The sequence below is a fragment of the Benincasa hispida genome, chromosome 7 (genome assembly GCF_027475165.1).
Source record: "Benincasa hispida cultivar pf3 chromosome 7, pf3_genome.v1.1, whole genome shotgun sequence".
In the NCBI taxonomy this organism is placed as follows: Eukaryota; Viridiplantae; Streptophyta; class Magnoliopsida; order Cucurbitales; family Cucurbitaceae; genus Benincasa; species Benincasa hispida.
Window position 1 is genome coordinate 9,582,066 of NC_143484.1, and position 17,647 is coordinate 9,599,712.

The 17,647-nt window shown below is 34.4% G+C and overlaps 1 protein-coding gene across 5 annotated transcripts; it reads left to right on the plus strand.

Moving 5' to 3' along the window:
- The first annotated feature begins 10,902 nt into the window (after positions 1–10,902).
- On the plus strand, positions 10,903–15,708 carry LOC150034902 (uncharacterized). 5 transcript variants are annotated; one of them, XM_090315328.1, is made up of 7 exons: positions 10,903–11,044; positions 12,721–12,862; positions 12,968–13,059; positions 13,164–13,243; positions 14,595–14,664; positions 15,215–15,345; positions 15,431–15,708. In XM_090315328.1, exons 2-6 carry the CDS (start codon positions 12,785–12,787, stop codon positions 15,276–15,278), a joined length of 384 nt encoding a protein of 127 aa, XP_090171454.1. In that variant the 5' UTR covers positions 10,903–11,044; positions 12,721–12,784; the 3' UTR covers positions 15,279–15,345; positions 15,431–15,708. The 5 variants fall into 5 exon arrangements, with proteins under 5 accessions (XP_090171454.1, XP_090171456.1, XP_090171455.1 ...); XM_090315330.1 differs by having other exon boundaries at positions 10,904–11,044; positions 12,729–12,862; XM_090315329.1 differs by lacking the exon at positions 10,903–11,044 and adding an exon at positions 12,121–12,411.
- The last annotated feature ends 1,939 nt before the right edge of the window (positions 15,709–17,647 follow it).

The following is a 17,647-nucleotide window of genomic DNA, read 5'->3' on the forward strand; positions in this document are numbered from 1 at the left end:
TTTATAGCACTTTACAACATTTGTAACACCTATTAAGCAGGCCACACTCATAGTGTCACCAGGATAAGGTATCCCTCCTTTATCCATATACTACAGACCATTTAGGTTATCACTTAAAGCACGATCTACTTTTATGTCTCCACATATATGCTTAAGTTACAACGATAACCATAGATCTTAGTTTATTGGTTTGTGGTTAATGCAACTAAAATATCTCATATTTCATAGACTGAAGTGAATAAAGTATCATATATTATAAATCACAAAGTTTTTTTATATATATATGTTTACAAACTAAAAGACCCTACGAGATTTAGGACATCAACTCCAACACTTCTTCAATCCACGAATTCAACTTCAATCTTCACTCCAAAAGCTTAAATTTGTTTTACATAACTTGAAAATTACAGAGGCAATGGAAACAGTATAAATAAAAAATAAACCTAAGCATGCTTCTACTACAAAATAGAGAAGAAAGGGAAATCGAAACTAACCCTTGGAGAACTAGTTCTTCGCATTTCCTCTCTGGTAGTGGATCACGAATCGATACATTACTTTTCCCGATCTCAACACCACGAATACAACAACACAATAGAAACTCGAACACCATAATGAGGATACCTCCACAACGTCTTCCTTGTTATTCTCAAGGAGAGAATCACAGAGAGTTGTGAGCTTCTGTGGATTAATTTTTGTCTAAGGAAGGGAGAGAGTTTTTCTTTGAGAGCAATGGAGAGGAGAAAAAGATTGAGTGGGATCCGTGAAACCAATTTCATTTTCAACTTCTGAATTCCTTTCTCTATCTTTCATGTATATGAAAGGGGGTTCAGAGAGTTATCAATAACTCCCATCCTTAATTGAAATCAGCTTCCCTTAGGAGTTAATTTTCAAATTTCAAAAAATTGAATGTTTAACATATAACCTCTAGTTTATATTATATCACATATAACATATAACCTATAGTTTATAATTCTCTCATATAACTTATAGTATTAATATGAATCATACTCATTAATTTTAAACTATAGTTTTTATATGAATCATATTCATATAATTAATATTGGAAATACATTCAAATATTTATTTCTCATTAAAATTTTATATTATAATGTATCACATACATTATATTAATTATATCATATACAATTAATTTCCTTTAAATAATTTGAATAATTCAAACTAAACCAAAATTAATTTGATTATCATTAATCACTATTGAGCTAACAAGGGGATCTTATGGATCTATAGATTGAAGTTGTGAGGACACCTCACAACGTCTTCCTTGTTATTCTCAAGGAGAGAATCACAGAGAGTTGTGAGCTTCTGTGGATTAATTTTTGTCTAAGGAAGGGAGAGAGTTTTTCTTTGAGAGCAATGCAGAGGAGAAAAAGATTGAGTGGGATCCGTGAAACCAATTTCATTTTCAACTTCTGAATTCCCTTCTCTATCTTTCATGTATATGAGAGGGGGTTCAGAGAGTTATCAATAACTCCCTACCTTAATTGAAATCAGCTTCCCTTAGGAGTTAATTTTCAAATTTCAAAAAATTGAATGTTTAATATATATTAACTAATTTAATATTAATATCAAATCATATGTTACATCATGTATAACATAAAACCTCTAGTTTATATTATATCACATATAACATATAACCTATAGTTTATAATTCTCTCATATAACTTATAGTATTAATATGAATCATACTCATTAATTTTAAACTATAGTTTTTATATGAATCATATTCATATAATTAATTTTGGAAATACATTCAAATATTTATTTCTCATTAAAATTTTATTTTATAATGTATCACATACATTATATTAATTATATCATATACAATTAATTTCCTTTAAATAATTTGAATAATTCAAACTAAACCAAAATTAATTTGATTATCATTAATCACTATTGAGCTAACAAGGGGACCTTATGGATCTATAGATTGAAGTTCCAATGATATGAGATTAATTATTTAAACTCTTTAATTAAATTAATCCCCTTTCAAATAAGCTTTCTAGCCCGACGATCTTCATAAAAGAAGGGACTTTTGTCCATAAGCTTGTGCTTGTTTGGAGGGATCATCATAAATGATTGAAGTGTATTGTTTTGTGTACATAAAATATTCAACCAAAGTTGCTCCTGTATAAGGGGTGTACATCTCACCTACATTTGGATGGGTTAAATCGTTCATCCAGATGACCGACTACGTTCAATTTAGGCCCCACAGTTTCATAACATTCAGTTCATATCCTGACCCCAACAATAGGGTTACTTATTAGGAATTTTAAACACTAATTTATTTCTTAAAATGTTCTTCAGACATAGGCAAGAACATACTAGAGATGCTTTATTAGGATGTTTGTTCACCATATCATTTTTTCACGATGTTTTGAAAGTTTATGAGAACTACTAATTTTAGTTGTTTTAAGTTTAAATGTTTCTTTTTAATTAAAGTTTTTAGGAATCCCGAACTAAAGATTCATCTAGACTTTTCATTAAATTGTTTTTGACAGCTTTATTTGTTTATAAAATGTTCAGCTTAAATTTGAATGGTCAACTAGTTTTAGTTTTGAAACTGCGGTAATGGCTCTAGTTAGAGTTCCCGAAAAGTCGGGTGCATTATAGTATATCACATGCTTTTAGTGATAAAAGTCTATCACTAATAAATTTCAATGACAGAAGTCTATCACTAATGGACTTCACTTACAATGATACTACTTTTCTAATGGATCCAAAAACAATAAAAATAGAGAATTCATGGATTGTTTTTGCCATTTAAGAAAATTCACTTAGTTAATAGAATATTTCATCCATTTGAAACACATCTGGAAGTGTTTCTATAAGCTCTGGTCATCACTTAGAAAGGGTTATGGAGGTGAAGAACTCTCAAAGAATGTCTTGCTCACGCTCTCATCTGTGATCACAAGAATCTGCCCAAGGCAGAGACTCAGATACTTTGAATTTGGGCTCCAAGGGCTCTATTTATAGAGCTCAAACGCCTGACAGCATTGGTAATCCCACTCTGAATCACTGCCATTTTTGACGCGGTAGGTGGAATGTCAACATCATCTTATCTCTTTGATACTCCCAAGGTATGCATTCATGATTGTTTCTTCTATAGTATCAACACATTCCACCCACCTTGCAATCAACCTTCTATCACGGTTACCACTCTTTAGTTGCAGCATTTCATGCGACGAACTGGTCTTCATGAAGATCAACACATGCGAGCATCTTTGCGATGGTCTGGGATCAACGCATGCGATCGATTCCTACAATAGCTACAAAAATAGACATTCGGATGCAAAATAACGCATGATATAGGGTCACTTTTTCACAAGAATCTTTAGTATTATCAATGCATATTCTGCTCATCAATCCTCATAATTCTAAGTAAAAGGATACAATAGTTTGTATTTCTACAAGCTATCAATTTATGATATGAAAATTTTAAATATAAATGAGACATGTGAAATTACAAGTTTAGTATATCGTTTTCTAAGTTTATATAATATATGTCTCTAAACTTTAAAAAGTGTTGATTTTTTAGTAAATTTAATTTTTATACCATGGTTCTAAATGCATATAGTCCATAGTATGATTTTAGATCATGGTTTTTGCTGACCCTTGTGTAAAGTTAATGTTTACATTATAGTTTTGAAAACTTTGTAGTAATCTATCACAACGGTGGTTGTTAAGCTTGGTATAAAGATACATTTTTTATTATGGTGTTACAAACAATGGTCTAAAGTATAATAATAATTTGACTATAGATCACAATTAGTGTTAGTCGTGGTGCCATGAAATATGCATGCTTTGCATGCTTTAGGCATTTTTTTACATACTTTTATTTAGAAAAAACAAAATTTGCATGTGTTTCCCTCTAGATTTAGTCTTAATAGATAAAATGAGTTTATAGGATCTTGTTTGTCTTAAAAGTTCATATTTACTAATTTTAGGTGGTTTTGTGAACTTTGGCAGGTAACTTTGACCAATTTGGAGATTATTTTATTTAAAATGCAGCCGCTTCGCCAGATTTCATTGTGACCGCATCACTGAGCCCTAATTTTTCAGAAATCGATTAAGTCAATGGAGGTTGCGTTTTTCTCGTTCCAAGCATGGTTCAGCCCTAAAATGATTTGGTGTAGAGCTTGATTCTCGACCTTCCTCAACCAATTTGGAGCCTATAGATGGAAGGGAAGCTCCTCATTTTAACACATGACTCTCCATCGACGACTCTATCATGATTTACTCATAGTTTCTACCATTTTAGTTCGTCCTTTTGGGTGACTTCTCAACTTCTGAAGTTAACAGCCTCAAGATGAAAGTTCCTCTGAGACGGGATCACTCTAGGTCATCTCATCCCATGAAAGCGTGCGATGAGAGATGGTTCATCCATGAAAAGGGAGAATTAGCCTAGGGAAAGACTGAATTTGAGGACTTTCCTCGAGGCATCTTGAGTTGTATTTCCAGCACTATTCATTTCATTTATGTTTTGTATTTTCTTTATTCCCTTTACCCGTCGAATCTATCTTGTAACTATGATTTCTAAAATTCATTATTTTATCATTTAGTCATGAGCTAAATCCTCCTAGGTGTTCAACAATGTGAATGCTCTAGGGTTTTTATGGCTTAAGCAATGTTGTATTTCATACCACTTGGTTTTACACATTCTCTTTGTTGAATTTAAAGATAAAATCAGTAAGCTAAATTGACAATTTTCTTTAACGATCTAGTGATGTTCGAATGTTGAGAAGGTTAAGGTGTAAACGGATGTCACAAAGAGATATGAGCCTATAAGAGCCTAGAAATAGGATTGTCACGTCACCTTAGAAATAAGGGGCACCATAGGATAAAAAAATTGCGCTTGAAGTAATTTAAGATCTAACTAACAATCACAACATTAGGCATTTGCTGCTTAGAACTCCTAAATGTGAAGAGATTGAATCCCAAGCGGAAGCGTGTGACGCCTTGCAATTTCATTTTTGACTTAACATAAACAAAATAAGGTATAAAAATAATAACATAATGGATAAACAATCAATATTAGCATGCATTTAAGAGATGAAAAGAGGGAAGAGCTAAACCTTACCTTTGTAGATTTCCAAAATTATCACGATTTCCTCTCCGTCTTCTTCGGAACGTCTCTTTAATAATCAAGGGATACCACCGTAAGTGAAACCTTGTTATTCTCTAAGATCCCAAGAATTGGACGTATGATCTCCAGGACTTGGAAGAGAAAGAAGAAGTAGTAGAGAAAATAAGAGATTTTGAAAGAAGTAGTAGGAGACTAGGATTCAGAATTCTCAATTCAACTGTGTCACAAACATGGCCCATGAAGACCTCTTTATAGAGAGGAAGGGTGACCACCTTCTCCTAGTATTTCCTATTTCTACTCTAGTTCTAATTTAACTAAATAAGTTTTATTTAATTAATTCGTCCAATAATTAAATAGCCATATATATTAAATCTAATTTAATGTACATATTTAATTAATAAATAAATAAACATCACATGTTTATTTATCTCTACTTCTCAAAAATTAATTAATTGATTAATTAACCATTAATTAATCAATTAAACAACTTTATTAAATCATATTTACTATAGAATTAATCAACATATAATTTCACATATTTATATGTAAATATCTCTTTAATATTTGAATCTTATTCAAATATTTTTCTTTCTTAATTATAGATCACATTTAAACTATATTATGTTAATCTCATTAATATACAATTGATTTGAACAATTAAAACCATTCCTATTATATATCCTTTAGTGAGCTAACAAGGTACCTTATTGACCTACAGATTAGAAGCTCCAATGATATAAGATGAATTAATTAAACTCTTTAATTAATTTAATCAATTTTCATTAACTAACAGTCACTTCACTAAAGACCAATAGTTGCACTCTTTATACTATAGATTTATTTCTATGTCCACGAATATAGCCAATCAATAGGGAGTCGATCCTTCACAAATTGCTTATAACTATAGCTGGGTCAAAATACTATTTTACACCTGCAGTTACATCTAACTCCTTAAATACCACTGATCCCTCTAATGAACAAACAGTTTGTAGTCCAACTATAAACTAACATCTCTTGGGCCAATGAGAGGTTAAGGATTCAATGTTCAAGACTTGAAATTAGCTATTAAATGAGCAATTTATCTACTTTCCCTAAGGTTGGAAAATAAGTGAATTCCATCTTGTGTAGTTATGTTCCCAGCTTCTTACTCAGACAAGTCCTCAAAATGCTAGGCTTATTGAGTCGGCTAACAGAGCGACTCTCACCCATAAAATCAAAGAATTACCCTCATACACAAGAGTTCAAAACTCACTCAGGATTAAGGTAAAGTCACCTATGGTAATCCTAGTAAAATATGTTGGGGTTGATGCCCTAAATCTCTAGGGTCCTATAGTTTGTAATTGTAATGTACAAGCGATTTAATTATTTCATAAAATATGAGATGTTTTATTTGACATTTAGTAGCAGTAAACCCACAAACCAATAAACTAACATCCAAGGTTATTATATGTTGCTTAAAAATGTAAGTAGAGACATACAAGTGGATCGTGTTTAAGTGATAACTTAAATGGTCAATGTAGAGACATGTGAGGTGGGTGTTCTATACAAAGGAGTTTGTATAAGACCAGACCACAAAATGACTAGTCTCATTATATAACACTGTTCATAATAGAAACTTACATTTCACCAGGATGACTATAGGGGACATGACCTGACTCCTGAGTGAGTTGTGAACTCTTGCCTATAAAGACGATCCTTCAATTTGTATGGGTGAGAGTGGCCAAATCGCCGACTTAATAAGCCTACCATTTTGGGTATTCATCTGATTGGGGAGCTAGGAAGATAACTATGGAGGAACTCTTATCAAAGAGGACCTATGAGCGGAAGCAAGATCATTCCAAATTCATTGTGACAAAAATACAAGCATTTACAAACATACATACAAGTTATGCATCACATAATAAATTACGAGATGCTTTCAACAAATAAATACAAAAGAACTAGAGACTCATCTTTGAAGAACTTTTCTTCTCTTTATCACTCGCTCTCGTCAAAATCAGCCTCTCTCGCTATCACTGCAACGCCAAGCCAATCGTCTACCAACTCTCGCCATCGCTCACCACCGAACGATCTTCTACACGAACAAGCAGCAAGGAGGACACCATCACTCAGTGACGTTGGTATTCTCGAATTGAGAATCTAGGAGGTGTTGGCTCTATTAGATTTGGTAGAGGGAAGAAGGAAACATGATCGTATTCAATAACCAAGTAGTGGAAGAGGTTTTATGTCTATCGTATAGACGGGTGCTTGATCGTTTAGAAAAAGGTGCACGATCGTTTAGGTAATCGGGTCTGATCGTTTAGAGAATATCGCTCTCGCACGCGATCGTTTAGTAAAAACTATATGATCCTTTAGGTCGACTGCGCGTGGACACGATCGTTTAGGAAAAATCGAGCTATCGTGTAGGCTCTTGTTAGCTATATGATGGGCAGTGTACAATTATGAAGCGATGATCCAATCCAATTGCAAAATGAAAACTATTTTTATTTTATCCTTCTGTTATGAAAATTGAATGTAACCTCCCGCTTTCACGTACGGTTATGGAGAAAACCATGAACAATTATCTCATAATTGTTTAATTATAAATAAATATAATAACTAACTTATCATATTTTATTTATAACCTATAGTTTTAATATCACATTATATGCAAAATTTAAACCATGGTCCTTTTCTCCTCCACTAGATATAAATCATATTTATATCCTTTTCCTCTAATTAATGTATCTCATGAAGGATCTCATACTGAGAGTTCCATGAGCACGTTCAGATCGCTCCGATCTCACCGTGACCGAAATGTAACAATATACATTCATCACATACAGTTATGTAAGTAAATCTAATTACCAGCATGTAACAAACAAAATCATAAGGGATAGAGTTCCATACCCGTTGAAGACTATCTTCACACTCTGGAACTCCAACGCAGCGGAAACCCTCCAAACAGATCTACGAACGCCTGATGGGAACGTCGACTGCAACAACATGATCAACACGAACACGAAAGCCGCAACGGGGACGACACCACCACTAATGAGCCCCAGGTATTCTTGGAGTGAATACCCAAAGGGTGGACTTTGGTGAATTGGTAGAGGACGGAGGAAAAATGAGTCGTGTAGATGATAAGCAAGTGGGAGAGAAAACAATGCTATCGTATAGCAGAAGTGCTTATCACATAGAGGAGCTATGGTGCATTATTTTATGAGGTGAAATTATGGAATGAGATGCAGTGATGAAAATGCGTTAAGCAACAAGATTTCTCAGTGGAATCGAAGTATAAACCCCATTGAGTTTTCTGGTAAGTCTAGGGTCGAATTCAGGGACTTGGGAAAAACAGTTTGCGGTGGTAATTTTCAAGAAGACTTTGCGGTAACCAAATAATCAAATATTTGTTTGGATTGTTGTTTGCGGTAATAAAAATAAACAAATGCGGTGGAGTTTCGAAAAGAGTTAATAAAATGAAAGATGCGATGAGTATGTGGTGAACGGGTTGAGAAGGGTTCAGCTAACACTTCCTAGGATGCGTTCATGTTATACGACCATGCAACACACATACAATAGTAAACCATCTCTCGATGCAAATGCTATGGGTTCTAATGCTAGAACGCATGCGATATATGTGATGAGTCTATAGGACCTACACATAAGCCTCTATTCTTTTCCATGTGATGACAAAATGACACACATACAAATAAGGCGGCCACATAATATCATAACCTATCTTTAGGGTGCATGCGATGTATGTTGGCAACAGAGCTTATCTCTAAGTCCCTATCTCTTGTTTATGCAGTTCTAATCTTGCTCTCTCGAGTCTAGATTCTAACCTAGCTCTCTCAAGTCTCAGGTAATTTATTTAAACTCTCTCTCGAGTAGCTTTAAAGGGGTGTTGGGCAAAACATAAAACAAGAATCGCATGCAATGAAGGTCCTAGGTCATGTTAGCTTAGTTCTTCTCAACCCATTCGATAAGTTTAGCTACTCATGTGTGCTTTCAAGAGAGTGAACAGATGTAGAATAAGAACTTCAATTGTATAAATATAAAGTTGAAATACAAAATAACAATGCAAGAAGAGAATAAAGAGCCTGGTAGCAATCTCTTGCTTCCCAGGCTTTTACACAGTCTTTTCTACTTTGTTCAAAAGATAATCTCGCTCTCGCGAGAGTCGGCCCGCTCTCTACTTTCCACGCCTCCAGGTTCTCTCTCGAGTTGCCCTGAGCGATCTTCCGACATCTCTTCCCTTCTCTCGCTCCGCCTTCTTAAAAATAAAGGAAACTATGAACAAGGCTAAACTATGAACAAAAACTTGCTGAACTAGCTGAACCCCTTTTCTGAAGGTTGCCTTCGGTATTTATAGAGCTTTGGGGTGAAAGGCGGCTTCTCTCTTATGATTGCACAGATTGGATGGCTTTACTTCTCTAACTGATGTGCCGAATATTTGTCACCGAAAAGCTAAGTGTACTTGTTATTGTTAGTGGCTTGTCAACTTAATTCGGATTCAACCGTCATTAGCTTTTTGTCCCATCGTGATTAATTATGCTTTTCACCCGGATGCGCCCACCAAGTTGCGCTGGCTCTATGCAGCAATCCTTCTTGAGCAGATGTTTGCGAGCACAAATCACCGCAAAGCCTTGTGGTAATGCTACGCTCGACCATTGATTTCTTGTGATTGTGCTTTCCGCCTTGTATAAATGCATATTTTGCATAAAAATACAAAAATTGACTGTTTCTATGTGATGAACGCATGCAACCGCAATGTTATGAACTTAATGCTTTTTGGATGCAATCTAACATATTTTATCAACGCAAACCTTCATTGTTTAATAACTTAGCACTGTAATAACGTGCATTTCCGCCCGTTATCAAGCTACACGATTGTATTGCATGATTGTTTAGGAAATGTTGAACGATCATTTAGGAAAAGATTTACGATTGTTTAGTTAAATCGTTAGGTGGACGATTGTTTAGGCGGAGAAGCAACTATCGTATAGGCTCTCGGGCGATCGTTCCATGAAATCTTTTGGGCGGAAGAATGAATATCGATTGAACGATCCAAAATGAAAACTTTTTTCATTTTTAACTCATCGGTTACCATAACTGATGCTGCCCACTACCCACGTCCAAACGTGGAAAAAATGAATAATTATCATATAATTAATCAATCAATTAATTAATAAATATAATCATATTATATTTATATTCTATAATTTGATATCACATATCTACTATAGTCTTTCACTACAAGAATTTTGGGCTTTAATGTCGGTTGGAAAAAGTGAAATCGGGTGTATAATTTCAGTTGAAAAAAAATGGATCTTTAATGTTGGTTTTGAACCGACATTAAAGATAGCCTACAATGTCGGTTTAAAACCGACATTAAAGATTCACCCTAAATTTTTTAAATAAAATATAAAAATGTGATATTAAAATCAAACAAACCTTAGCCTCTTTCATCTCTTTCTCTTTCTCTCCCCCTTCTCCATCGTCTCTCCCCTTTCTCCACCGTCCCTCCCCGTGGTGTAACGTTGACTTCTCTGCCTCTATCTTCTTCCCCTCCCCCTTGCAACCGCCAATCACACTGCCCCCTTCTCAGTATTGTTCAGCACCGACTACACAGCGCAACCCACAAGTTGCGACGGTGACCGCTGGCAACTTGTCTTTGCGCATTAGACCCATGCATTCTTGTGCGTTTCCTTGCTCCATGATCGACGATGGAGCTAGCCTGCGATGTGAACACGAACTTCGAACAAGTTTCGTGGCACCGTTTCTTCTCAATCTGATACTCCAACGTGGGCAATAAGTTGTGCATCACGTTCTTGATAACTGGGTGTCTTGCAACAACATTTTTTTACTTGGGGATACTACCCACACTCCGATTGGCTTCAAATCAGTTTACCCATAACATTTTTGGACACTAAACAACGAAGATTAGATCTTGATTCGGTAAGGATTATTTCTTTACTTTCCTTTTTGAAATAGATTTAAGTATTCAAATGTTATTCTGAACTCTTGGAACTCATTTGTTGTCGTGTTGAGTAAATTTCTAAGTATTCGATTAATGTACAACAAGGGCGAACACATTTCGGACTAGTTCAAACTTGATTAATGTGTCTTAGATCAGTCTCTGAACTCTTTGTTTCTAACTGGTACCAATACTATTCTCCTCTTCTTCCCTTTCTTCTTTTCTAATATTGATCACCTCACCCGTTTTCACTGTTAGTTATATTTTAGTTGATAGCGTATTTTTTTTCTAATATTGAGCACCGTGGGTTGATAGCATATGCTTGTTTTTTTATTTTCACTTTGTTTTCACTGTTAGTTATATTTTAGTTCTAATAATGCAACTTCAGCTTTGTGATTATATTTAAATTCTCCGTTTCTTACGAAAAGGGGGAAAAAGAAGAAAAAAGCAAACACTCAATACTAAAAATTTTGTTACCATATTGAATTACAAGGTAAAGTTTGATTCATGGTGGGAAGGGGAACTTATTGAGTCTTATTGAGTCTTTTTCTAAAGTGTTAAATTAAAATATGTGTTGGAGTGCTTTGACTATCCTGTAGTTATGGTAGTCATAACTTAATTATTGTTTATGGTTTTCATTTATATTTATGTATTTGTTCAAATGAGTTTGATTGTTATTAGTCTTTTTTCTTAGTTTTGATAAGCTTACATGCTTAGGTTGATAAGTTTGTTTATGGCTTCCATTGAGTTGTTTATGTTTATAAGTTTTTTAGTTTATGTTTATAATTTTGCCAAACGAAATTAATCTTTAGATTTCCCCTTTCTTATTTGATAGATGATTATTAAGAGTTCTCCTTTCTTATGCTAACTACCTGCGTTTGCTGGTTTTTGAACTCACTTCTTTTTGTAGATTTTGTGGTTTATTGTGATATTTGTTTGGATTGATGGAATTTTGAATTTTGCTTAGTTTTTGTTTAAATCGACATTAAAGACCTGCTTAATTTATCCTCCAACTTTCTATTTTCCCTCCATTTTTTTCATTTCCCTCTTCACTCTCCCCCTATTTTCTTTTTCCTCTCATTCTCACACTTCCCTCTTACCCTACCTCTTGAGTTGTTTACCCATATATATATCGCAACACTCTCAAGTTCCTTCTGAGTTGGAATTTCTTCTTCTTCTTCTTCCCCTTTGCTCGTCTTTTCCGCTTCATTTCTCTGCTTCTGTAAATCTTGTTTTTCTTCTCTCAAAGTCTCACTGTAACGCATTTATCCCTCTGCATACTATTTTTCTATCTCACATTTGTCAATAAAGTCAGTTTTCCAATTGGGGTTTAGGAGTTTCCCTCCAGGTTTGCCCTTTCACCAAATTTCTTCTTCTCTCTCTCTCTCTCTTAATTTTGTTGTATCCATCTTTGTTCAATCTTTGTTCAATCTTTGTTCATAAGTTAAGGAAAAGTCAATCAAGTCTCTTCAATTTGAATGAAAGTTTGGCTCATTTCATATATGAAAAACAAGTGTTAAATTCTTGGGAAGAGTGAGCTCATTCTCTTGACTGAAATGCTCTCTGCATCTTCTAACTAGAATATGGTTTTGTTACTTGTACTAGTAGTATTTCAATTGACTCATTGTTCATCTGGACTAACCCGGACTCCCCTTAGCCTTGTAGTGAATCAGAGTAGGTTGAGAGTTGCAACATTGATACCTAATGTGCAAAGGAATGTAATGGCGTCGAATCAATCCTCTATAACATTATCCACACAGAATTCAGAGCCTGGCGGGACAAGGAGAGATATAAGTCTGGTAACAAATTTTGGAAGAGACTATTGTGAGATGGTTTTTGTTTGAGTATATTATGCTTCTCTTCTTTATTCGGATTTAGGGCTTTTACTCAACTTTTACATATAGGAAAATGACTGTAAAGCGGACATTCAAAGTTTTAAGGATGACCTGTCGAGAATTGAGGCTATGACGGTCCAAGAACTAAGAATGACATTGAGGTAATGACATTGAGGTAACAAGTGCATTCCAGTTCCATATGTGTAATAGTATAATAGATCTTTAGCTTACTTTCTTATTTATCATTTATGTTCACATTTTTCAGAAGCGTAGGTCTTCTGGCCAAAGGGCGTAAGCGTGAACTTGTAACTGCACTGCAATGCTTTATGGAGAATAAAACAGTTGGTACGCATTATCTGTCTACTACTTAACATGGCTAGAGATTGGATGTATTGACATGAAACAACAGTTGGTATCATTTATATTCATATAATCATATCTCCTCTTTTTGTTGTTGTTTTATTTATGAGGCTCAAGAAGAGAAGGGAAGGGGAAAATAGGACAAATATTTCTAGTCTAAATATTATGAATGGCTATGATGTATTGACATGAAACAACTGCTGAAATTTTATTAGTTGTGTCTATAGGAGATTGGATGGATATTACTGTCTAATAACTGTTTGGCAATGATCATTGGAGCTATTGGCTCTATTGAGAATTAATGTCTATGCCTTCAAAATTACGGAATGAAATATCTACCGGTTTTGTTTTCCAATCCATGTTGTACCGTCATTTTCTAAAAATTGATTGAAGAAATCATGAAACTTCTAGTCAAAACATTTTAGCATAGGATTTATTGTGAAATTCTATTAATCCAATCTTTGTAAGTTCCGTTCATTATTAATCTGAAAAGCGTTGTCAGAGTTCTGATATTAAAGGTTTAGGTGTCAATAGTTTGTTATGGATAAGCTCATTCTTATTATGAAATCGTATGGCAAGTTCTTCCAATTGATTTGTAACCTTTGGCCGAGTACTGATTTCAACACTATTAATGAAGTCATCTTATGTTGTTATTAGTTGCTTACTAAGGTAAGTCATCTTATGAGGTTTAAATTCTAATCTTCTTTTACGTATTGCTTGCTTGTTTTGATTTATTTTAAACGTTTTTTTTTTAATATATACTGTTTGATTGTTTTTGGATCAATTTTTTGTTTGTTAACTCTGTAAAAGAATTGTAACTCATAAATTTCTCCTCCCTTCTTCTTCTTCTTCTTCTCCTTCTTCTTCTTCTTCTTCTTTTAATAATTTATTTCTTCGTCTTTTAGCATCCAAAAATTAGATCATTCATCAATAATGTCATATCTATTCCACTTGAGGATATTGAAGAACCTCTAAAAGGTTTCATTTGGGAATTTGATAAGGTGATTCTGAAACTGCTAAATTAGCCTCAAGCTTTTCTTCTTCAAGATCTTGAAAAAGAAGATTCTCTCATCTATTCATATCAACTCTTGAGATCTATCTGTTTTTCTTGAAAGAATATGTTTAAATTGGCTATTTCCTATTTTTTCTTCTTGTGTATGAGCTGAGAAAGAAAGATTACTACAATAATGTCATCTTTTGTTGTTTCTTCTTCAATATTTAAGACACCTTTGGAAGAGACATGGAAGGCATTATCGTCGTTCACATGTCTCGCCACACGTGCCGCCAGGTTCGTTCTACCCTATACTTTTCATAATGTTGTTTGTGTGTTTTTTAGGTGTTTGGAAGAGGTGGGGAGGAGATGGATTTCTTGCAACAGTAAGGGATTCACGTAAAAATTCTTCCTGGTAAGTGCATTTTTGAATGCTTGTAGTTTTAAGCACAATTTGTAAGTGTTTTCAAGTGACTCTAATGATATGGAAATTCCTATTTAAGAAATTATAGTGTGTTTATTTCTCTTTGGACCATATTGGATTAGAATGTAACACCCGCTTATGACTCATGGGTACTATTTATTTGTACTTTAGATTTGATTCAAGGTGCTTGAGTTTGTGGGTTGCACTATGGTAGTTTGTGGGTTATTCATGCACTATGGTAGTTTTTGTGACAACTTTTGAGATTTGAAGTACATTGTGAGCTAAATTTGCTTATTGATGTATGTGTTCTTGAATATTAATTTTTTGGGAATTCTGATAGTTCTATTAAGAACAAGTGGTAGTGAAATATTTTTGGGAGTGTGTTTCTTTGAACAGGTTCAAGGTAAATTTTTGGTTTTGTTGTGGTAGCATCGTTATGTTGTCGAAAATTTTGAAAAAGAAGATTCTTGAAAAAGGAGTAAAGATTTTGAAAAAGAAGATTCTCTCATTTATTCAACTATTGAGTTTTCTTGTTTTGTAGGTGCAACAAAGGAGTAAAGATTTGGTATCGCAACCTCTTTATGCTTTTTCTTGGCGAACTCTAGATCCAACACATTCACTACAAGAATTTTGCCTTGAATGTACCATTTATGCACATTCCCAATAAATACGGTTAGTTGAATATGAATTCTGGTCATATTTTCATTTTCAATCCTTTGTCTTAAACCTGTTTTGTTTGTGATCCTTTGAACAACAGTGGTCAGACAAAGATGCCTATAACTAGACACTGCTGAAGCTGGAGGGGTCTGTTCAAGAAGAATTATGAAGGGATCCATACTTACCAAGTGGAGAGGGACAATAAACTCATAGTATTTGTAAAATCATAATGTTTGTATTACTTGTAATTTGTGTTTTCAAGGCCTGAATTATTGTAGGACCTTTTAAATTATAGTTTTATAGCAGAATTTGTGGATTAAATGTAATAGATTTACAATCCATACATGAATAATATGTCATAGCCACAATGTTCGATGATGATGTGTCATGTTATACTTTTTGACCAAAAAATGGATTCGACAACGAAAATAAAAGAAAATGGACATATTCCGGCTTCAATGTGGTTAAGAATTAAAAAAAAAAATCATTCTTTAATGTCGGTTGGAAATTTCACAGGAGGTCTTTAAACTCGTTGCAACCGAAATTAAAGACCTTTAATGTCGGTTGAAAATTTCACTGAAGGTCTTTAATGTCGGTTGCAACCGACATTGAAGGTCGTGTTATTGAAGCCCTTTAATGTTGGTTTAAAACTGACATTAAAGGCAACCGACATTAAAGGGCTTTAATAACACTATTTTTAATGTCGATTGTCAACTGACATTAAAGCCCTTTAATGTTTATTTAAAACGACATTAAAGCTCGAATTTCTTCTAGTGTTTTCTCCTCTATTTGATATAAATCATATTTATATCTAATTTTCTCCAAAATAATGTATCTCATACATTTAGCCAATTATATCATATATAATTAACCAGTTCAATTATATCATATATAATCGAATTTCCTCTTGTCAATTTGAACATTTCAAATTAACCCAAATACTGGTTCTCGACTTTATCCAAGCTACCTAGGGGACCTAATGGACCTGTGGCTCGAAGCTCCAACTATACGTGAATAGCTAAACTCTTTAGCCATGAGATCCACAATTTGTTAACTGTCAGGCATTCTACTAAAGACCAATAGTTGAACTCTTCTTACAAGAGATATATTTATGTGTCCATCGGATACAACTAATCATGAATACGATGATCCTTCACAGATGCTCGTAAGTACAACTGGGTCAATTTACCGTTTTTCCCCTGTAGTTACATCTCACTTCTTAAGTACCACTGATTCCTCTAATGAACAATACAACATAGTCCAACTATGTGTGGACACCTATTGGGCTAGGAGAAGGTGTGTGGCACCACATAGTTCAAGCCCCGAAATCAGTCCTTAAGGGAGCCATCTATCTACTTAACCCTGCCTCGGGGAAGGAGTGAATTCCATCTTGTGTAGCTGAGTTCCCAGGTTCTAAATCAGACGAATCCCCAAAATAGTAGGTTTGAATCCACGACCAGGCCACTTGTACCCATACAAATCAAAGGATCGCCCTCAATGGTAGGAGTTCCCAACTCACTCAGGATTGAGGTCATGTTACCTATGGCCATCCTAGTGAAGTGAAGTCTCTGTATGAACGGTGTTATATAACGAGACGTTTACACTTTGTGGTCAGGTCTTATACAAACTCTTTGTATAGGATGCCCCGCTCACATGTCCCCAACACGAATTATTAGGATCAGACCATGTATGACAAGTCACAACACTTGTGACCATTCCACAAAGCGGGCCGCATCCATAGTGTTACTAGGATCAGGTTTCCCTCCTATATTCATATACTACAAACCATTTTGGTTATCACTCAAGACATGATCCACTTGTATGTCACCACATACATGCTTGAGTCACATATAGATAACAAGGGATTTTATGTTTATTGGTTTGTGGTAAAGCAAATAAAACAAGTAATTGAGCAAAAATACAAGATGTGAACTAAATATCATATATTAATAACACAAGTATTCGTACAAACTATTTACAAACTCAAGGACACGAGATTTTAGGGCGTCAACCCCAACATCTCATACATCATGTCAACTATATCATATATAATTGATCAGTTTAATTATATCATATATAATCAAACTCCCTCCTATCAATTTGAAAAATTCAAACTGACCCAAAAACTGATTCTCAACTTGAATCCGTTGAGTTACCAAGGGAACCTTATGGACTTGTAGCTTGAAGCTCCAACGGTATGTGAATAGCTTATTAAACTCTTTAGCCACGAGATCCACCATCTGTTAACTACTAAGCACTCCATTAAAGACCGACAGCTGCACTCTTTTCACCACATATATATTTCAGTGTCCATCAG